This window comes from Gorilla gorilla, chromosome 1 (genome assembly GCF_029281585.2).
Source record: "Gorilla gorilla gorilla isolate KB3781 chromosome 1, NHGRI_mGorGor1-v2.1_pri, whole genome shotgun sequence".
Lineage (NCBI taxonomy): Eukaryota > Metazoa > Chordata > Mammalia > Primates > Hominidae > Gorilla > Gorilla gorilla.
In genome coordinates, this window is record NC_073224.2 from 212,100,425 (window position 1) to 212,122,629 (window position 22,205).

The 22,205-nt window shown below is 44.7% G+C and overlaps 1 protein-coding gene and 1 non-coding gene across 4 annotated transcripts; both read right to left on the minus strand.

The window, feature by feature from the left end:
• Positions 1-20,738, minus strand: PPP1R8 (protein phosphatase 1 regulatory subunit 8). 3 transcript variants are annotated; one of them, XM_063701209.1, is made up of 7 exons: positions 20,627-20,738; positions 18,700-18,760; positions 12,662-12,737; positions 10,280-10,500; positions 8,191-8,335; positions 4,457-4,521; positions 1-1,437 (listed from the first exon to the last, which is right to left on the minus strand). In XM_063701209.1, the coding sequence occupies exons 1-7, from the start codon at positions 20,680-20,682 to the stop codon at positions 1,084-1,086; spliced, it is 978 nt and encodes a 325-aa protein (XP_063557279.1). In that variant the 5' UTR covers positions 20,683-20,738; the 3' UTR covers positions 1-1,083. The 3 variants fall into 3 exon arrangements, with proteins under 3 accessions (XP_063557279.1, XP_004025319.1, XP_063557280.1); XM_004025270.5 differs by having other exon boundaries at positions 12,662-12,815; XM_063701210.1 differs by lacking the exon at positions 20,627-20,738 and adding an exon at positions 20,152-20,293.
• Positions 16,949-17,114, minus strand: LOC115932366 (small Cajal body-specific RNA 1). Its single transcript, XR_004068655.1, has one exon.
• Positions 20,739-22,205: the final 1,467 nt, after the last annotated feature.

A 22,205-nucleotide genomic window follows, 5' to 3' on the forward strand; every position in this document is an offset into this window, starting at 1 on the left:
TGACAAAAGTTACGTTTAATTTACAATGTAATAAAGGTTACAGGTAAAAAGCTACACATAAAGCATGAAAAGGCCTATTACACAAATGTACAAATCTCTGTACAAAGCTTGTATCAATGTTTCCTAACTTTGTCTCCTATGTTTGTTAGCCAGGTCTAGTCTTGGAGCTCTGAATAACAAGAGCTCTCAATTGAGGGGGGAAAGAGCCTCCAAACTGACATCTAAAAATTCCTCTTAGAGACACCAGTTACTTCCAAACAAATCTTTTCCTTTTTAATTTGAATTACCCCAACTGGTCATATCCTTTGAAAACTGCCTTCATAATACACTTAAAAGTAATGCCTTAGAGTAGAGGACAGTACTCTGGAATTAAATAAGAAACTTCAGCAGGAGGAGTGCTCAGGTTTGACAAGAAAAACAGGTAAATTTCAAACAATACTGTAAGTTAAAACTATAAACCTGTGTCTATGGCACCAGTCACAGATGAAGGAAAATCGAAATGTTTTCATTCCAACAGGAAGGACAAAAGAGAAAAAGCCTAACTACTGGACCTCAAAACCACTGACCCAAGGAAACATTTTTTAGTTTAAACCTCAGCTTAACTGCAGAATTCTAAGCCTTCTTTTTGATCAAACTGAGATCTATGGCAACCCTTCTGCTACCTGGGACTTGGAAGGATAGTGAATATAAATTAGGCCCTGGACCCCCAAGGCTGGTGATGCTACTGTAACCTCTACAGCTCTGGATTCAACCTGAGGGCCTGGGATATGTGACTTTACATAAAAATGATCCTAGAAAGTGGGAGAAAGAAAGGAGGTAGTGGAAGGCCTAGGAAAGAGCCAGGGCAGTCTATTGAAAAGGATATAAGAAGCCTTTCTCTACACTGCAAGTGTTGTGAAGACAGGTCTTTATGGGCTATTTCAACCCCACCCCCAATTGTCATATTACATGGTTAGGATGCCAGGAGACATTCTGAAAGACGATACCGCACACATGGAAAGTTTTTCTCCCTAGTTCATTAGCTCCCCATCACCCTTCCACCCCGTTCCCACCCAATCCCACCCTTCTCCATGACCAAAAACATCAAATCAGCAAGGAAGGTGTGGGCTTCTTGCCTGGCCAAGCCTCTTTTGCATATTTCTTCTTCTTGGGTTCATTTACAGCTTCAGGGTTATAGACTGCAGGGTTTGGTGCAGGGTTCATGTTCACTGCTGACGGCACAACAGGAGTCAAGTCCACATCAGGGGCAAGGTTTGGGTATGGCATGGGCAAGCCACCGATGAGTGCTGTCCCATGGATGCCATGCGGCTGAGAGCCTGCTTCACTGTGTGTGGGGGGCAGGCCCCCGTAGAGTCCTCCGCTGAAGGCAAAGTTCTGCATGCGCCTGCTCCCTGATTCCTCCAGGCCCAGGGAGCCAGGGCCCTCCACACGCTTCTTCTACAGTTCACGATGAGGAGAGGGGAGAGATTGGAGAGAGAAGACAAGAGGTGAAGCCCAAGAGTGGTTAGCTTTTTCTATTCCAGCCTTAAAAAAATGGCTTTTGGGAAAGGTTCCTAACTTCTAGCCTGTTCTCCTTTCCAGACAACCTATTTCATGATGTTGAAATCTTACGGTTTGAAGAGACCTTTCCAGTCATCTACCATGGTTCCCAAACACTGCTCCATAACAAAGTTTTCACCATCCTACATCAGCCAAGAAGGATGGTGTTGTGAGTTTTACATAAAGTAAAACATATCAATTTTAATGACCATTCTTTATCCTAAAGTTACATAGCTCACTTTCTTATTTCATATTAAAATGCCCTTTTAGGAGGAACACATGAGATCAGGAGTTTGAGACCAGCCTGGCCAACATGGCAAAACCCCATCTCTACTAAAAATACAAAAATTAGCCAGGCGTGGTGGCGGGTGCCTGTAATCACAGCTACTCGGGAGGCTGAGGCACAAGAATCACTTGAGGCAGAGTTTGCAATGAGCTGAGATGGTGCCACTGCACTGCAGCCTGGGTGACAGAGTAAGACTCTGTCTCAAAAATAAAAAACATTTTTAAAAAAATCCCTTTTAGGAAATGGAAATGATAAAAGATGGCAATAGATATTTTACCCTTTTTTGAGGGGGAAAAAATGTGGTATGTCCATGTTTGGTGTGCAATTTTTTTTTTTTTTTTTTTTTTTTGAGACAGAGTTTCGCTCTTGTTGCCCAGGCTGGAGTGTAATGGCTCGATCTCAGCTCACAGCAACTTCCGCCTCCTGGGTTCAAGCCATTCTCCTGCCTCAGCCTCCGGAGTAGCTGGGATTACAGGCATGGGCCACCACGCCTGGCTAATTTTGTATTTTTAGTAGAGACAGGGTTTCTCCATGTTGGTCAGGCTGGTCTTGAACTCCAGACCTCAGGTGATCAGCCCGCCTCGGCCTCCCAAAGTGCTGGGATTACAGGCGTGAGCCAGCGTGCCCGACCTGGTGTCCAATTTTTAAACATTAATCTGAGAGCAAAACCAATCTACAGTGAAGAAAATATTTACTGGCTGCCTGGGCCTGGGAGTGGGCTGCTGCAAAGGGCTATGAGGCAACTTTTTGGAGTGAGAGAAATCTTCTCTATCTTGATTATGGTGGTGGTTACACATATATTTGCCAAAACTACACACGTAAATGTGTAGATTTTATTATATGTAAATTATACTGCAATAAAATTGACATAAAACTATACACCTGTTGATTTTGTACTTTAATGACAAGAAAACATTCCAAAGGAATAACAAACAAAAAAAAAAGCTCAAGGGGCATTATGGAGTCCCACAGAAAAACATCTACTTTTCCATACTAGACTAAAGCTCATGAAACATCCTGCTCACTCCTATACTCCTTTTGGATTAAACAAAGTCTAAGCAGGAACTCTGACAGATCTTACTTAGTCTAATATATTTTAGAGATTTTTTTTTTATAAAAAGTAAAACTTTCTATATCATTTCTAACCAGCATTTTCTAATCACCTTCTGAATATTAACAGGGATCTCACTACTCTTAAGGGGAAGTTTGTTGCTGTTTGGACAGTTCTAGCTATCTGGTAGTTCTTCCACATGCTGAACGATCGGAGCATCTCTGTAACTTCTACCTCTTGGTTCTTCAACATACAATCTTTTTTATTTAGATGGAGTCTCGCTGACGACCAGGCTGGAGTGCAGTGGTGTGATCTTGGGTCACTGCAAGCTCTGCCCCCCGGGTTCACGCCATTCTCCTGCCTCAGCCTCCCGAGTAGCTGGGACTATAGGCGCCCACCACCACGCCCAACTAATTTTTTTTTGTATTTTCAGTAGAGACGGGGTTTCACCGTGTTCGCCAGGATGGTCTCGATCTCCTGACCTTGTAATCTGCCCACCTCGGCCTCCCAAAGTGCTGGGATTACAGGCGTGAGCCACCGCACCCAGCCAACATATTTATCTTTAAACTTAATCCACATCTGGGCTGACATTCCTATCTGTGCCATTGCCACTCATAAAATAAAGGCATGACAAACTGTGTGGTATTACAATAATGCATCTCCTCCACCTAATAGCTTACTTTGAGTCCGAAGAGAAAGGCCAAAAGAAGGTGGGCCTCTCTCTGCACCCCTCTGGAAAATGAATTTACAGATTCACATTGCACATTATTTACATGAAACATCAAGCTGGCTAGTTATCTATAGCCTTTCTGTGGTACTCCAGGATTCCCTAAACATTGATTTCATTTCCAAATGAGAAATGGGAGAGGAGCATGGTATGTATTTTAAAATTAAGCACTCACTCAACAGCACATAAAGAGCAGGTTATTTTTTTTTTTGAGATGGAGTCTCGCTCTGTCACCAGGCTGGAGTGCAGTGGCACCATCTCAGCTCACTGCAACTTCCACCTCCCCAGTTCCAGCGATTCTCCCGCCTCAACCTCCCAATTAGCTGAAACTACAGGAATGCGCCACCACACCCAGCTAATTTTTGTATTTTTAGTAGAGACAGGGTTTCAACGTGTTGGCCAGGATGGTCTCAATCTCTTCTTTTTTTTTTTTTTTTTTGAGACGGAGTCTTGCTCTGTTGCCCAGGCTGGAGTGCAATGGTGCGATCTCAGCTCACTGCAACCTCCGCCTCCCAGGTTCAAGCGATTCTCCTGCCTCAGCTTCGCGAGTAGCTGGAATTACAGAGACCTACCACCACGCCTGGCTAATTTTTGTATTTTTAGTAGAGACAGGGTTTCACCATGTTGGCCAGGTTGGTCTCGAACTCCTGACCTCAGGTGATCTGCCTGCCTTGGCCTCCCAAAGTGCTGGGATTACAAGTGTGAGCCACTGTGCCTGGCCTCGATTTCTTGACCTCTTGATCTGCCTGCCTCAGCCTCCCAAAGTGCTTGGATTACAGGCATAAGCCAACGCGCCTGGCCTAAAGAGCAGGTTTTAAAACACAGACTGTATAGCATTTCATGTGCTTCCTACCTTGACTGGGACCACTGCAGTTTGCACCATGTTCCTGAATCGACCAACTGAGGGATCCACATCCTCTGCAAAAAGAGAAGAGGGCAGGGTTGGGTTGGTACTTTACTGGGAGGGATAAGGGCACAGGAGTCACTGCAAACAAACCATCACAACAACTCATATTAAAGTTGTAAAACACAGAGAGTGCTTCCTGGGTGCTGGGCATTGTGCTAAATCCTCACAAAGACCCTGTGATGTAGCTACTACCACAATCAACATGTAGTAGATGAGAAAGCAAACTGAGGCTTGGAGGAGCAAAGTGACTGGCCCAGTTGCTCTGGTGGAGAGTACAGGAGCCAGGACTTGAGTCCAAGTAGTTCAAAACAGGCCTGTGATCTGCACCACTGTGCTGTGCTGCCTTCCCCCAAGTTCTTTCCCATTCTGTATAACTCCCTCTTTTGAGGGGAAAGAAAAGAAGAGTAGACATTATCAGTTCCATATCAGTGACAAAACAATGACATGTCAAGAGGTCACATATCAAATGCCTTGCTAATGCCTGCTTATTAGCAAAACAACAGATTTTGGTTTCAAAGCCAGGGCTTCAAACTGAACCTGGCCTTTTGACTTGAATGGCCTGAACTGTATATAAGCAAGACTTGCACTAAAGGCTCTGATGCCCCCGTCTACACAGGAAATGAAGAGCAAGATACTGTCCCACCCTTGAATTCACAGTCACAGAGCCAGATAGGCTACAACACAGAGGTGCTTCAAGAGAAGTGCACAACAGTGTTTCTGGAGCACAGAGGGGATGACTGGGCTGGATCACCAAGGATGGTGGAGTTTTCTCACTGAAGGTTGAATGTGAGTGGAAACAGGCAGAGGCACCAACTTATGTACCACTACTAGAGAAAACTACTGCAAGCCCCAGTTAACTTAATATAGTGATACAGAAGGAATCATTTCCCTAATAGATGTTGTCATCTTATTTTCAATGAGGTTGCTTGTTATTGAAAGACACACTCCTGGCCGGGCACGGTGGCTCACGCCTGTAATCCCAGCACTTTGGAAGGCCGAGGCGGGCAGATCATGAGGTCAGGAGGTCGAAACCATCCTGGCTAACACGGTGAAACTCCGTCTCTACTAAAAAATACAAAAAATTAGCCGGGTGTGGTGGCGTGCATCTGTAGTCCCAGCTACTCGGGACGCTGAGGCAGGAGAATGGCGTGAACCCGGGAGGTGGAGCTTGCAGTGAGCAGAGATCGCGCCACTGCACTCCAGCCTGGGCGACAGAAGGAGACTCCGTCTCAGAAAAAAAAGAAAGAAAGAAAGAAAAACTCCCAGAAATCCCTTTGGAAAACAAAGAATCACTATTTAATTTGAGTAATTATAATTAGCCCCTGGTTTATTTGCTTTAAGTCTGGATTTTCACATATTAGGATCCATGCCTTTAAAGAGGACACTCTGGTATTATATTCACCATCAATCTATGCTCAATGAACAAATGGCTTCTATATAGAAGAGAAAGGACAAAAATATCCAAGCTGATTAAGAAAGAGACAATGTCTCTAAAAAGGTATCCCAAACTTCTCTCATGGCCCCTCTGGTTTCAGAGCCTGTGCTCTTAACCACTATGCTATACTGCCTGAACACATTTCCCTAAGAAAGCTCGAGGGCACTAATTTTCTTTCTTTCTTTTTTTTTTTTTGAAACGGAGTCTTGCTCTGTCGCCCAGGCTGGAGTGCAGTGGCACCATCTCGGCTCACTGCAAGCTCCGCCTCCCAGGTTCACGCCATTCTCCTGCCTCAGCCTCCTGTGTAGCTGGGACTACAGGCGCCCGCCACCACACCCAGCTAATTTTTTGTATTTTTAGTAGAGATGGGGTTTCACCGTGTTAGCCAGCATGGTCTCGATCTCCTGACCTCGTGATCCGCCCACCTTGGCCTCCCAAAGTGCTGGGATTATAGGGGTGAGCCACCGTGCCCGGCCGAGGGCACTAATTTTCAGTGAGAAAAACAGAGCAGATCAGATCCTCACTCCTGAAAGAGACTTAAGAAATTTGTCAGGCCGGGCATGGTGGCTCACGCCTGTAATCCCAGCAGTTTGGGAGGCCGAGGCGGGCAGATCACGAGGTCAGGAGATCGAGACCATCCTGGCTAACACGGTGAAACCCTGTCTCTACTAAAAAAAATACACACACAAAAAAAAATTAGCCGGGCATGGTGGCTGGCACCTGTAGTCCCAGCTACTCGGGAGGCTGAGGCGGGAGAATGGTGTGAACCCAGGAGGCGGAGGTTGCAGTGAACTGAGATTGTGCCACTGCACTCCAGCACTCCAGCCTGGGCGACAGAGCGAGACTCTGTCTCAAAAAAAAAAAAAAAAAGAAATTTGTCTAGTCCAGTGGTTCCCAAATTGCTGGCTGTTGTACAAACAGGAGCTCATTAAAAAATATAAATTTTGGGCTGGGCGCGGTAGCTCACGCCTGTAATCCTAGCACTTTGGGAGGTTGAGGGCAGATCACCTGAGGTCAGGAGTTCAAAACCAGCCTGGCCAACATGGTGAAACCCCGTCTCTACTAAAAATACAAAACAATTAGCCAGGCGTGGTGGCAGAAGCCTATAATCCCAGCTACTTGGGAGGCTGAGGCAGGAGAATCACTTGAACCCAGGAGGCAGAGGTTGCATGAGCCGAGGTTGCGCCACTGCACTCCAGCCTGGGTGACAGAACGAGACTCCATCTCAAAAAATAAATAAATAAAAATAAAAAATAAAAAATAAAAATTTCAGCCAGGCATGGGGACTCATGCCTGTAATCCCAGTGCTTTGGGAGACTGAGGCAGGAGGATCGCTAAAGCCCAGGAGGTCAAGACCAGCCTGGGCAACATGATGAAACCCCATTTCTACAAAACATATGACAATTAGCTGAGCGTGGTGACGTGCACCTGTTGTCCCAGATACTCAGGAGGTTGAGGTGGGAGGATCACCTGGGCCTGGGTGGTCAAGGCTGTAGTGAGCCGTGACTGTGCCACTGCACTCTAGCCTGGGCGACAGAATGAGATCGTGTCTCACACACACAAAAAAAAGAAAAATTAAAAAATATATAAATTTCTAGGTCCAACCCTGGAAACTGTTTTTTGGAGACAGCCTCACTCTGTCACCCAGGTGGGAGTGCAGTGGCACAATCTCGGCTCACTGCAACCTCTGCCTCCCAGGTTTAAGCGATTCTCCCGCCTCAGCTTCCCGAGTAGCTGGGACTGCAGATGTGTGCCACCATGCCTGGCTGATTTTTGTATTTTTTGTAGAGACAGGGTTCTGCCATGTTGGCCACCCTGGTCTTGAAATCCTGGCCTCAAGCAATCCACCAACTTCAACCTTCCAAAGTGCTGGGATTACAGGCATGAGCCACTATGCCTGACCAACCACAGCTTTTTCTTTCTTTTTTTTTTGTCACCTAGGCTGGAGGGCAATGGCACAATCCTGGCTCACTGCAGCTTCTGCCTCCTGGGTTCAAGCAATTCTCCTACCTTAACCTCCCAAGTAGCTGGGACTACAGGCGAGCACCACCACGCCCAGCTAATTTTTGTATTTTTTTTTTAATAGAGATGGGGTTTCACCTTGTTGGCCAGGCTAGTCTTGAACTCTTGACCTTAAGTGATCCACCCTCCTCGGCCTCCCAAAGTGCTAGGACTACAGGAGTGAGCCACTGCGCCCGGGCCAACCACAGCTTTTTCATCAGAATAAACTAGCAAGATACCTCACCTGGGTTGATGATCTCATCATCCTCACTGAATGTCACCCGTGAGTTCTTCCTCTTCCTCTTTGGTCTTTGAATGTCCAGATTTCCCTCCTCAATGGTAAGGGTAGAAATCCGCTTGTTGTGGGCAGTGTTGAACTCTGTCAGGTTCTAAGCCAGGGTTCATACAGGAAAGACAGCAGTCAGTACAAAGGGAATCTGATGGAGAAAATCATACTAAATAAAGGTCAGGAAGGCATGAGGGGCTAATCTTGACCTCCAAAGGGAGTTGAGATGCTTCTGCATTTAGAGAAGATTCATACTGTCCCGAGACTACGAATACTAACAAGTCTCAAGTCTCATTAGAAAGAAAGTGGAACATCCTCATTGACTAGTGGGGCAGTGATATTCAAGAGGTAAAGGGCCTTGAGCTGAGAACAGGTCATCTGTGCAAATATCCTTGAGTTGTGTTTTTTGTTGTTGCTGAAGAAAGGCTATCATGTCTTCATGCCCACAATAAGCTAAGAATTAAAAGGAAATGTGGCTGGGAGGAATGCCAATAATTGTTTTTAAGTAACAAAATTGAGATGAAAAAGGACAACTGGCTGCTTCCTTCCTAGTAGCTTTCTCCTTCAAAATTAAGGACACTGCTAGTGCACTTAATTTTTGGCGTCAATATTTTGTCATGCCCCATCCTGTGTCTGGCCCCAATTCTATTCATAACTATCTCAATAATTAACTTGGCTGTAGCTCTGTTGCTTGCCTCTTCCCAATCCACTGAAATTATTCCTTTCTGGTACAAACCACAAGTTTGAGATATTCTAAATGTCTTAAGAATGAAGATCCAGGGAGTACCTAATATACTGAACTAAAAGCCATGGAAGTATAGCAGCAGCCTGGATAAGGTGGCCTAAAGGGGAAATGGGCAACAGCAAGGTCCCTGGCTATGAAGCCACTTCTTCAAAAGAAAACGACTTCTTAATTGTACAATTTCTCTTTTTTCGTTTGAGACGGAGTTTCGCTCTTGTTGCCCAGGCTGGAGTGCAATTGCGTGATCTTGGCTCACCACAACCTCCACCTCCTGGGTTCAAGTGACTCTCTTGCCTCAGCCTCCTGAGTAGCTGGGATTACAGGCATGCACCACCACACCCAGCTAATTTTTTGTATTTTTAGTAGAGACGGGGTTTCTCCATGTTGGCCAGGCTGGTCTCGAACTCCTGACCTCAGGTGATCCGCCCACCTCGGCCTCCCAAAGTGCTGGGGTTATAAACGTTGAGCCACTGTGCCCGGCCTAAATTGTACAATTTCTATCGTGCTTTTCTTCCTAAGGGCCAGGAAACTGCCTTGGTGTACAGGAATAGTAAATGCAGGTGGGTGGTTAAGGACATGATTGCATTTGGTCTATTTGAACAGACCAATCACACCAGTGCAGTGACGGCTATGTAAAGGACTATAGCCACACCAAACTACTGGGGTCAGCCTCAAAAAAGGAAAACTTCTAGCACCTTAAAATTAAATCTTATAAAATTCATGGCCCTCAGGACAGCGAGGTCCATGGAAGAACAAAAGCAGTCTGGCTCTATTCAGAAGATTCCTGGGCTGTTGAGATAGCACCAAAAAAAGCTACATGAATGAATGAAAATTCAGTCTCTCTAAGCCAGTGCTGTCTGACAGAACTTTCTGTGAGGATGAAAAGATTCTCTCTCTGCACTAGCCAACATAGCAGCCACTAGCCATATGTGACTACATAATACTTGAAATATTGTTAGTGGCTACCATATTGGACAGCATTAGCTCTAAGCAGTCAAGGGACAGAGAAATGTAGCTTCCAGTCTTAGCTTCTAACAGCCAGTGAAGGTGCACAAAACAGCTCAAGGAGACTAGTGGCTGGGACTCAGCCTCCTTGTTAGGCCTGGTGATACACAACCAAATCCATACAATGTGGCTCTCCGAGAGCTGTCACAGCTGGCCACACCAGATTGCCAAAGGCCCATTACTGGACTCAAGAGAACCCCCTGCTGCTAAGTCACTGGCATTTCCAGCTACATAGAACAGCTATATACTGCAAAAACCAGGGTCCCCAAAGACAAAACAATGACATAAACAGGGAATTACATCAAGCTCAGTTTCCTCCTCTGGAAGCCCCAGTAAGCCCTTGAGTTCATCATCCTCTCCACCCATCTTCTCATCTCCTTTCACAGCCGATGGCAACGTCTGAGGCTTCTCGCGCAGAGTGTATGCCCTTGTGGATGCGCCAAATGAGACTGTGGAATCGATGGGAATTTGCTGAGGCTTGTGAGGTTCCAACCGAATGTGACCCAAGAAAGTGCCGTGTGCTGGGAATAACCAAATCAGAAACGTAAGGGGGAAAACAAAAACAACCTGAGTTTTAGAAGGAAGAGTATGATCGCCAACTCTCTTATCAGGTCAGCTTCCCCCCAGCATATCAGTTTTGCCTTTTTGTCTGTTTTTAATTTATTTTAAAAATGCCATAGTCAGGATCATGGTCAGAAACTCCAGCTTTTTAAAAAATGAAAATGGCACTGGGTCCACCACATCCATCATGTGTTACAGTGAGAAGGAAACTCCCTCACTGAGCCTTGAATCTCCTCGGTGGGTTTCTTATATCCTCAGACCTGTTGTTCCCCCAAATAACAAATACCACTGCCCGTTCTCTGCTGCCATACAGGCTTGGCTCCATTCTGGGTCAAATAAGAATGGCTCCAACCCAGCAGAAGCCATGCCTCCCAAAGCAGGAGCTGGACATCACTGTAGTTTTCCCTCTCCAGCTCCAAGTCAAAAGAATATAGAAATTGCTGGCCTGGTGGCAGTTATGCTTAGGTTTTCCCCAGGACAAGAAAGAGCTTGGCTGAAACAGGTGCAATATCAATGCCAAAGCAAGCCAAAATCCTACTATAGATTCTGAATATTTTCCCCTGTTGGCATTCTGCATGTTATAAAATGAGAGAGAAAAGATAAGTATTTGCGAGACAAAGCTCTCCAAGACCCTTATATAAGCAGATTAGGGTGATGTGTGAGTGTATGTTTCTGCGTATGGTAGTAGGAGAGTGGTGGAGTCCAACATGATATGCCCAGGAAGCAGGACCCTTTACATTTTACACTGTATTCACACATGGGCAAAATGAACAAACTTCAGGGCCCCATGCAGTTAAATCTCAATTGCATTTCTGTGGATTATCTTAGGTGAAGTTTAAACTCTTATTAATTGGTGTATGCTTATGGATACTTCAATTAATTAATACTTATGGAGTATTTTATTTTTATTTTTTTGAGGTAGGGCTTGCTTCGTCACCCAGACTGGAGTACAGTCATGCGATAATGGCTCGCTGCAACCTCCACCTCCTGGGCTCAAACAATCCTCCCACTTAAGCCTCCCAAGCAGCTGGGACCATAGTGCACTCCACAATACAGGGCTACTTTTTATATTTTTTTGTAGAGACGCGGGTCTCATTACATTGCTCATGCTGGTCTTGAACTCCTGGGCTTGAGAGATTCACTGACATCGGCCTCCCAAAGTGCTGGGATTACAGGTATGAGTCACCATGCCTGGCCTTGCTTATGGAATTAAAACTGGTATTATTCATAGTCAAAGCAAAACAGAGATGGGATAAAGAACCAGAATAATGAAATTTTCCTCAAGACAATCATTCTTAAAACGCCCTATATTGCTGCTCTATTACATTAATGGAGCTAATCATGGCTTCTGCTGAAACAGAATCACAATTTATTATGGTCCTATAAACACTTGAACACACATGGTCCCTAGTTCCTGGGTGCCTTTCTCCTTTTCTTTATTTTTTTGAGACAGAATCTTGCTGTGTTGCCCAGGCTAGAGTGCAGTGGCACCATCTCAGCTCACTGAATCCTTCCACTCCTGGGTTCAAGCAATTCTCCTGCCTCAGCCTCCCGAGAAGCTGGAATTACAGGCACCTGCCGCCACACCCAGCTAATTTTTGTATTTTTGGTAGGGGCGAGGTTTCACCATATTGGCCAGGCTGGTCTCAAACTCCTGGCCTCAAATGATTCGCCCACCTCGGCCTCCCAAAGTGCTGGGATTACAGGAGTGAGCCACTGCACCCAGCTCTTTTTTGTTTGTTTGTTTTTAAGAGATGGGGTCTTGTTCTGTCACCTGGACTGGAGTGCAGTGGTGTGATCATAGCTCACTGCAGTCTTGAACTCCTGGGCTCAAGTGATCCTCCCGCCTCAGCTTCCTGAGTAGCTACAGGTGTGAGTCCCCACATCCAGCTTATATTTGCTTATTGATTCCTCCAGGACAGTGCTCCCCAAACCCCTCTTCTCTCCACAGTCAGTTAGCAATTATCTCAGGAAAATAGAAAAATCACAGAAATAGAGAAGGGTGGATTTAAAAACCAAACATTAACTTTTTCCATAAAACGTAATTTCCAAACTAAAGAACCCAAAGAGTATTTTCATACTGCCTAAAGGTAACATGTGAATTGGGAGGGAGTTACTTACTACTGTTGAGATCTATCAGGAAAACTCTCTTCAGATGCTTGTGGTAGACAAGTGCAGCATGGACCCGAGAGCAAGACTGGTGGTCAATGGTAAAGTCACACAAATCAGGGTTTCTCCCAAATAAGTAATACTTCTTCTCATCAATAATCAGTTTCTAAATAAATATTAAATTAAATATTACTTAAATCTTGTTTCAACAGCATTTACCAAAAACTCTCCCAAATAGAGAATCTTGAGTAGATAAAATTCCTTTCCATTAGATTGAGTAAAAACTCCATCTCCTCGCATCAAAAAAAGAAAAATAAATCCTTTCCAAGGAGAAAAAAAATCTCCCATTATTCTTCAACATAAAGTACTCAGAATAATTTACTAAAATAACATTTTTTGGAGAATGGATGGTAATTCATCTCCTCAATGTAGTGTTTGTCTAGTGTTGGTATGAAAATAACTTTTCTTTCTCTTTTTTGTTTCTGAGATGGAGTCTCGCTCTGTTGCCCAGGCTGGAGTACAGTTGCATGATCTTGGCTCACTGCAACCTCCGCCTCCTGGGTTCAAACAATTCTCCTGCCTCAGCCTCCTGAGGAGCTGGGACTACAGGTGTGCACCACCACGTTCAGCTAATTTTTTTTTTTTTTTTTGAGATGGAGTCCCACCCTGTCACCCAGGTTGGAGTGCAATGGTGCAATCTTGGCTCACTGCAACCTCCACCTCCTGCATTCAAGCAATTCTCCTGCCTCAGCCTCCCAAGTAGCTGGGATTACAGACACGCACCACCATGCCCGGCTAATTTTTTGTATCTTTAGTAGAGACGGGGTTTTACCATGTTGGCCAGGCTGGTCTCGAACTCCTGACCTTATGATCCACCCATCTCGGCCTCCCAAAGTGCTGGGATTACAGGCGTGAGCCACCGAGCCCGGCCTACTTTTTGTATTTTTTAGTAAAGACAGGGTTTCATCATACTGGCCAGGTTGGTCTTGAACTCCTGACCTCATGATCTGCCCACCTCAGCCTCCTAAAGTGCTGGGATTACAGGTGTGAGCCACCACGGCTGGCCAACTTTTTTTTTTTTTGAGACTAAGTCTCGCTCTGTCGCCCAGTCTGGAGTGCAGTGGTGCGATCTTGGCTCACTGCAACCTCCGCCTCCCGGGTTCAAGAGATTCTCCTGTCTCAGCCTCCCAAGTAGCTGGGATTATAGGTGCCCGCCACCACGCCCAGCTAATTTTTTGTATTTTTAGTAGGGGTTTCACTGTGTTAGCCAGGATGGTTTCGTTCTCCTGACCTCGTGATCTGCCCTCCTCAGCCTCCCAAAGTGCTGGGATTACAAGCGTGAGCCACCCGCTGCGCCCGGCCCAACTTTTCTTAATTCTATTAGATATAAGTGGCCTGCCCTCAAAACAGTAACAATTCTTTTTTTTTTTTTTTTTTTTTTTTGAGACGAGTCTCTGTCACCCAGGCTGGAGTGCAGTGGCGTGATCTCGGCTCACTACAAGCTCTGCCTCCTGGGTTCACACCATTCTCCTGCCTCAGCCTCCCGAGTAGCTGGGACTACAGGTGTGTGCCACCACGCCCAGCTAATTTTTTGTATTTTTAGAAGAGACAGGGTTTCACCATGTTAGCCAGGATGGTCTTGATCTCCTGACCTCATGATCCACCCGCCTTGGACTCCCAAAGTGCTGGGATTACAGGGGTGAGCCACCGCGCCTGGCCTGAGATCAACAATTGTATGAAGAGTAGCTGTCTTCTGAAAAAAGGTTCTGTTGGATCTTAATTTTAGATCAATTAGGAAACAAGAAGCACAATGCATGTCTATAAAGTAACAAGATTGCTTTTAGCCTAGTGAAACCAAAAAAAATTGTAATAAGATTGCTTCTCAGAAAATAAACATTCAAATGTATATTTGGGAAAGGAATGAAGTATAAACACCTATTTCTATTCTAATCATGCTGCCATAGTCCCAAAGTATTTTTGTTTGTTTTTGAGACAGTCTCAAAACAAACAAGTTTCACCATGTTGCCCAGGCTGGTCTCGAACTCCTGACCTCAGGTGAATGGCCAGCCTCAACCTCCCAAAGTGCTGGGATTACCGGTGTTAGCCACCGTGCTAGACCTGAGCTAAATTTAGCTTTATAAAAAGCTTGCTGGCCGGGTGCGGTGGCTCACACCTGTAATCCCAGCACTTTGGGAGGCCGAGGCAGGCGGATCACAAGGTCAGGAGATCAAAACCATCCTGGCTAACACAGTGAAACCCCGTCTCTACTAAAAATACAAAAAAAAAAATTAGCCGGGCGTGGTGGCAGGTGCCTATAGTCCCAGCTACTCGGGAGGCTGAGGCAGGAGAATGGCATGAGCCCGGGAGGCAGAGCTTGCAGTGAGCCAAGATCGGCCACTGCACTCCAGCCTGGGCGAGACAGCAAGACTCTATCTCGAAAACAAAAACAAACAAAAAATAAAAATAAAAAACTTGCTATACCTGTCCTTATATTTCTTTTAATCCTGGATCAGTAAAGCCTTTGCCACAGATCGGTTATAAACTGGACTGTTATAGATGAAGGACTCTAGATGAATTATTGCTAAAGCTTCTTCCAGTGCTAGTGGTCTAGTAATCTAGTGGGAGCACTTGAGGAATAACTCTCCTTGGGGTATGTTGTGTTTTTCCTTTAAACATGAGGTCTCATTAAACTCTAGTTCACATTTCACACTATACTCCTAAAATCCCTGAGAAAATACAGCATAAAGCTGAGTAGAGTATAGTCAAGTTAGTACCCGGCTGGGAATCAAGAAGCTTATATTTCATTCCTGGCTAAGTCCTTTAACTCACAATGGGCTACCATTCTACCCTTACAAACCCAAAAGATACACCTCATGCAAGCACACTTTCAGCACTGATTACAGTAACAACTGCTAGGCGCTTCTATGCCACACACTATGCTATGAGTTTTACGTTATATCATTTCATCCTCACAACCACCCTATGAGGTGGGTAATACTATTCTCTTCCTATTTTTATAAATGACAAAATTGAGGCATAAAGAAATTAACATACTCAAGTTCACACAGTTAGATACTTGTGGGCCGGGTTAGAAATTCAGATTTGTCTGGCTTCAGAGTCTAAGCTGTTTTAACCACATTATATATTTTCTTCATTCTACTTACATCAAAAAATGCACCATATGGCAAGGAATATTTTAAGGAGGGAATAAGTACTGTGGGTCACACTCTTTTCCTTAAACAATCACTTAGCCAGTTTCTTTCAAGCTCAGCCTTAAGGTTCAATTAATTCAGGCTAGCTTGGATATGTGGGTCACCTCTGGGAAACCCTATCTGGCAGTGCCCATCTGCTGCTGGAAGAGCTTGTTCTGGGCCCACACTACTATGGAGAACCAAGATTCAACAGCCTGACAGCTCAGTCAGTCACCTTCATGTCTGCTTTGACCCAAGGTTTTTAAGATTTGAGTTAAAAATAAGACATTATTTCAGGATTAAGAGAGAGCCCAGAAATTTCAACAACTTGTTCTCTCTAGGTAATAGCTATTTGGGCTGAATCTCATTGCACTTCTCATTCATATTTATATGCACATGGATTATGCTGTCACAAACTTAAATTTGCTAACCACAGTGCTCACAGATTGTGCTGAAGGAACATGAAAGACCACCAGCTCTTGGGTTCTAAAATAACAATGACTAAATTTCTATGAATCTAGGGTGCCAAAAGACATACTAGAGATTTAGGGATTTCTTTGAGAGGAAAAAAAAAGAGGGCCTCCAAATTAAATGTACACATTCAGTATTAAAGGCACCCCAATTACAGAAATGTTAAAATGTATGAATTTTTTTTTTGAGATGGAGTCTTGCTTTGTTGCCCAGGCTGCAGTGCAGTGGTGCAATCTCCACTCACTGCAAACTCTGCCTCCTGGGTTCAAGCGATTCTCCTGCCTCAGCCTCCCAAGTAGCTGGGATTATAGGCGTGTGCCACTGCACCTGGCTAATTTTTTTACTTTTAGTAGAGACGGGGTTTTGCCATGCTGGCCAGCCTGGTCTTGAACTCCTGACCTCAGGTGATCTGCCCGCCTCGGCCTCCCAAAGTGCTGGGAGGCCAGGTGTGAGCCGCCACCGCGCCTGGCCAAAATGTATGGAATTTTAACAGAAAACAGTATGTCTTAGAACCAAGGAAATGTGTTAGATGTTGAACAATGTGCTGCTTCTGTCCAAGTGAATGAAATAATGCACCGGCTTTCAACAGTCACTAAAGCCGTAGCTTCTTCACTAGCTATGGCCAGTACCGCTATCCAGTTGTGCCTCTGAGTTATAACTCAGAGTGTATCTTTACACACTGGGCTTAAAAGACTCATGGCTTTTGTTTTAATATTGCACTTCTTAAACCCAGCTATCACAACACATCACAAGCCTTTGACACAAGGCTAGGATATAGACAGCTCGGTTAGTATCAAGTGCTGATCAAGTTTAAATCTAAAAATAAGCACATCTCAGGTCTACGCCTCTCAAGAATACAGTGATGTCTAAGGATTGTAACTTGACAACTTTGTGGCAACTCAGCACACTTAACAACATCGAAAGAGAACGTTATCAGCTAATAGGCACCAATGATCAGAGGAGTGTCTGGAAAGTTAGAGTGTTTTGAAAATGTAATACCAATTATTCCACAAAGGAATGTGATGTTATCATTAAGACTAGGCAACCCTGTCTGTTTCTTCCTGTTGCAAACTAAAGATTTGCTAAATTCTAGTAATAAAACAGATCCCTATATGTCTTCAAGCTTTGTGCTATTTAGCAACAAATATTTTGTAACTGTGGAACAATCTATAGCAAAAAAGGTTTTACGGATATTTTAGCTAAATTATTTCTTTGAATAATCTTGAGGTTTTAAATCTTTAAGAGAGAAGAACCCATGACAAAGGGGCTCTCTGTGACTGGCTGAGTCCATGATGTATTCATAACAGGAGAAATCATTAAAACTCGTGCATGCCTTAATACTTTGCAAAATACCTGGTTATCTCTATAACATCTCAAAAGTGACAACAATATATTTACAGAGTAACCTTCAAAAGATCTCAGATAGCTTTTCAATCTAGCAACCGTGGAACTGCAACATTTTTATTAAATACCAAAAAACCACAATGAAAAAACTGCATTCAATAATGGGGCCTTGAACCTAAATTCTAGCTGAGCAAGCAAATATAAAATTGGTCTAATACAGGGAGACTCACAGCTACATGGTCATAGTGGGCTTAATATCCATCTCTTGGTAAATAAATAATACCGTAAGGATTATAAAAAATTTATGCAAAGTAATAGCTAATAAAAACTCATGTTCTCTTGAACCCCTATGTGATGTTCTCTCTAGAGGCTTGTATAAAAGCTGGAATTCTGCTAAACTTTTATAGTACTTAATTCAAATATAATTATGTAATTTTTTGGTGTGATTCTGTCTCTCCCACTGGATGACTTGAGGAGAGAAATCATGTTGGTTTTGCTTACTGCTGCAATCTGTATGCCAAGCACAGTAACTGGCACATAGTAAACACTCAATACATGTTTTGAAAGAATCAATTAATGAATTTCACCACAATTCCATTATCTTTTTGAGTAAATGTCTTAGTTTACCATACTTCTTATAAGGAGTTGGGCCTGAATCTCTTAAAATTAACTTAGAAGTTAAACTCAATATATATCATTCACTTTCTTCAGTTACTGCATACCTTGCACGGTTTACACAACTCCATGTACTCAGGGAGAGGGAATTGACCAAGCTAACAGGGCTTCCAGTTTGACTGGGGCCCACAGGACCCATGACCTATTAAAACCCTTCATTTGAGAGAAGTCACAAAAAATTGAGTATCTGTGGTAGACATAAGCTTTAAATGTGTGATGTCACCATGTGCTTTTAACAGAAAAAAAAAATCAGGATGAAAGAAAGTAGCATTGCTGGAAAACAAAGCACAGGAGAGGGGGTGGAAAAGTGAGTCACTGGCAAAAATCTTTAGTGTGGTGGGCAAAAAAGTAAGACATGTATTTCCATACCTCAATTAGTTTGTCTCCTTTGACTACATCCAGATGTAAACCGGGAGGGGGCTTACCTGCCCTGAAAAATAAAAATAGAAAAAAGCATTTTCAGGATGAGTTTATAAATGCTATTTACAACCATTGTCCCATTCAACATTGCAGCTCTCCTACCAGCCTATAATTAGTTCATGTTCAAGCAGAAATGTCATCCACTTCACTGTTATTACAGCTCCATTCTACGTTTGACACTTACTTCCCTAGTGATTCAATTGCTCTGCAACAGATTTTAGTAGATCTGTATTTAGAGCAGCACCAAGAAACCTATATTTTAACACTGGATCTTCACCTCAGAGAAAGAACTGCATAGCGAGTGCAAGTACGATAGCTGGGGTGGTCTAGTCACCTGGAGTTTGAATCTGAAATCTACCCCTACTCCAATATCATATAAAGATCGAATAAATTAGTTGCTGTTTGGGGCTGATCAAGATTAGTCTCATCACAGAGTAAGCAAAGAGTACTGTCCTGAGCTCTGAAACCAAATCAGAGGTGCATAATTAGGGAACTAGGGCAATTCAAAATCATGCCCCATGAAACCAGGTACCAAATGAATACGTTACCCTTGAAACAGGTCTTTCTACAACAGCATGATTAGGGGACGTTTCCTCTATATCCTACAGCCGTACCATTCAAGGAAGACTCACATATGTCAAAGCACCTAACGGTGCCTGGTACCTACCAGATCCTAAGGAAAGGGTAGGTGATCTCAAAAACAGTGCTTTCTAACTATGTTTGCTGTCTCGGCCCAAATTTGAAATCAATACAGCGAGGGATCAAAATGGATACAGAATTTGTAGACTGAAGCAACTACTACAAAAGTGCAAAGCGATCCAGAAAATAGCCACACATTTGCTTGCTTTTTGGGTTTGCTAATTTGAAGTTAGAAAAAAGAACCACCTCACTAGAACGTTTAGATTTGCACATGAAAAAACGTATCCTTGTCTAGCTAACTGAAGATGCAACACAGTCATCTCACAATCCTGCCCCAACCCCTCCTCTATGGAAAGGACAATGCACCGGACAAAAGGCCATTTTGTCCAGGAAAAAGGAGGAATGTTACATCCAAAACATACTTTCTGAATTCCTACTATGTGCCTGACTCAGGCCTAGGAGCTGGGAATACAAAGATGCAGTCTTTGCCCTTGAGGATGGCAATACAACGGGAGACAGAGACAAGCAACAAACAATACACTGCGATGAGCTACAGCAGAAAAAAACTCTTAATTCAGAAGCGTTTCCTTGTAAGGTAATTCATACTTATTCAACTTGTACCCTACTCAAAGACCAAATTAAATTATTTCATTATTCCCAAGAACTTTCGAAGGGATAAAAAAGGTTCATGCCAACCATTACTAATGCCTACTAGTGCCACAGACTGGGAGCTCCCTGAGGGCAGCGATGGCGCTAACCTACCCTCGTGTTCTCTGTGGCAGACAGACAAGTGCCGCACGAGAGATGCAGCAACCACAGAGGGATGCGGGGCTTGGAGGTAGGGTTGGGGCCGGGGCTGGCTCGAGCGCGCTCGGGACGTACAGGAAGGGGCCAGATGCGATGCTCCACGAGAGCACCAGGCACTCAGTCAAGAGTTGGGCGTAAGTTCGGGCCAAGGCCTCGAAGCGCTCCGGCGACTGGCTAATCGCTCAAAGGGGCTGCCTAAGTGAGCGCCTTTGAGCCCCCAACCCCGGGTTTCTTCAGTTCCTGGGCCTGGGCTCCAGGCTCTCGGTTCTTCAACACGTCGCCCGGCCCGGTGCAGCAAACAGTTTTTCCTCAACCATTCCAGGGTTTCTGAGCCGTTCGGCTCGCAGCAGAAAAGTAAAAAAAGGGCCGCCCTTCCAGCCCAGGCTAGCTCCGGCCGGGCCACTCTAGCCCTGGCCGCCCCGCCACTCACCAGGTTGGGCAGTCGAACAGCGGGAGGCTAGAGCCGGAGTTCGCGGCTGCCGCCATCTTGCGTCTCCCCCTCCCATTTGGCGCGCCCGAAGCACGCCGGGAAACTGGAAGACCTAGAAGGGAAAAGCGACATCCCAGCAGCCTGTGCGTACGCACGCTCACGCACGCCCGTACGGGGGGCGGTGCTTCTAGTGGGGACAGAGGAGCTTTTGGGATTTTTTGTTTTCAGCGCTTGTGCGCGTTGGCCGTCTCTGGAAGTCTCCAGTGGTTAGGGTTTTCCTTGGCCAGGAGGTGTCAAAGGAAAACGGGCTTTGTAGGGAGGGGAGTCAGTCTTTCCCTACGTCCTCCTGCAAACGCTTCTTGGCTCTAAAATCTTGGGACTAAGCCGTGCGCGATGGCTCACGTCTGTAATCCCAGCACTTTCGGAGGCTGAGGCGGGCGGATCACTTGAGGTCGGGAGTTTGAGACCAGCCTGACCAACATGGTGAAACCCCGTCTCTACTAAAAATACAAAAATTAGTCGAGCGTAGTGGCACATGCCTGTAATCCCAGCTATTTGGGAGGCTAAGGCAGGAGAATCGCTTGCACCCGGGAGGCAGAGGTTGCAGTGAGCCGAGATCGCGCCATTGCACTCCAGCCTGGGCAACAGAGCGAGACTCCGTCTCATAAAAAAAAAAAAAAAAGGAAAGAAAGAAAAAATCTGGGGACTACATCCTCCTCCAGAGTTTAGGTTAAGACCGTCAGCCTTTTGCCCTCAAAGGGGAGAAGCTAAAGGGCAAAACTCGGAGATTGGAGTGATTATTGTTTCTCCTCATCCAGCCCTTCTCCAAAAAGTGGCACCCTACTCACTTTTTTCTAATTCATGTTTAGGCCTGTAGATTATCAGGGAATCTGCATTAGGGGTCCCCTAGTCTGTTTATGAAAACTCCGGACAAGCAGGAGCCAGGAGCAGGTCCAGTCAGAAAGCAGGGGTCCAAATCATCACTGTGCTTGGCTCAAATGGTTAATTTTTTTAAAAAGGATTTTTTGCTTTTGGTTATAGTGCAAGGAAGCATAAGGATTGCTCGCTTGCCCTAGATCACCAGCTGGCTTTAAGAGACCATTAGCAGGGCCTCTGGGTTTTTATTTTTTATTTTTTTATTGATCATTCTTGGGTGTTTCTCGCAGAGGGGGATTTGGCAGGGGCATAGGACAATAGTGGAGGGAAGGTCAGCAGATAAACAAGTGAACAAAGGTCTCTGGTTTTCCTAGGCAGAGGATCCTGCGGCCTTCGGCAGTGTTTGTGTCCCTGGGTACTTGAGATTAGGGAGTGGTGATGACTCTTAACGAGCATGCTGCCTTCAAGCATCTGTTTAACAAAGCACATCTTGCACCGCCCTTTATCCATTTAACCCTGAGTGGACACAGCACATGTTTCAGAGAGCACAGGGTTGGGGGTAAGGTCATAGATCAACAGCATCCCAAGGCAGAAGAATTTTTCTTAGTACAGAACAAAATGAAAAGTCTCCCATGTCTACTTCTTTCTACACAGACATAGCAACCATCCGATTTCTCAATCTTTTCCTCACCTTTCCCCCTTT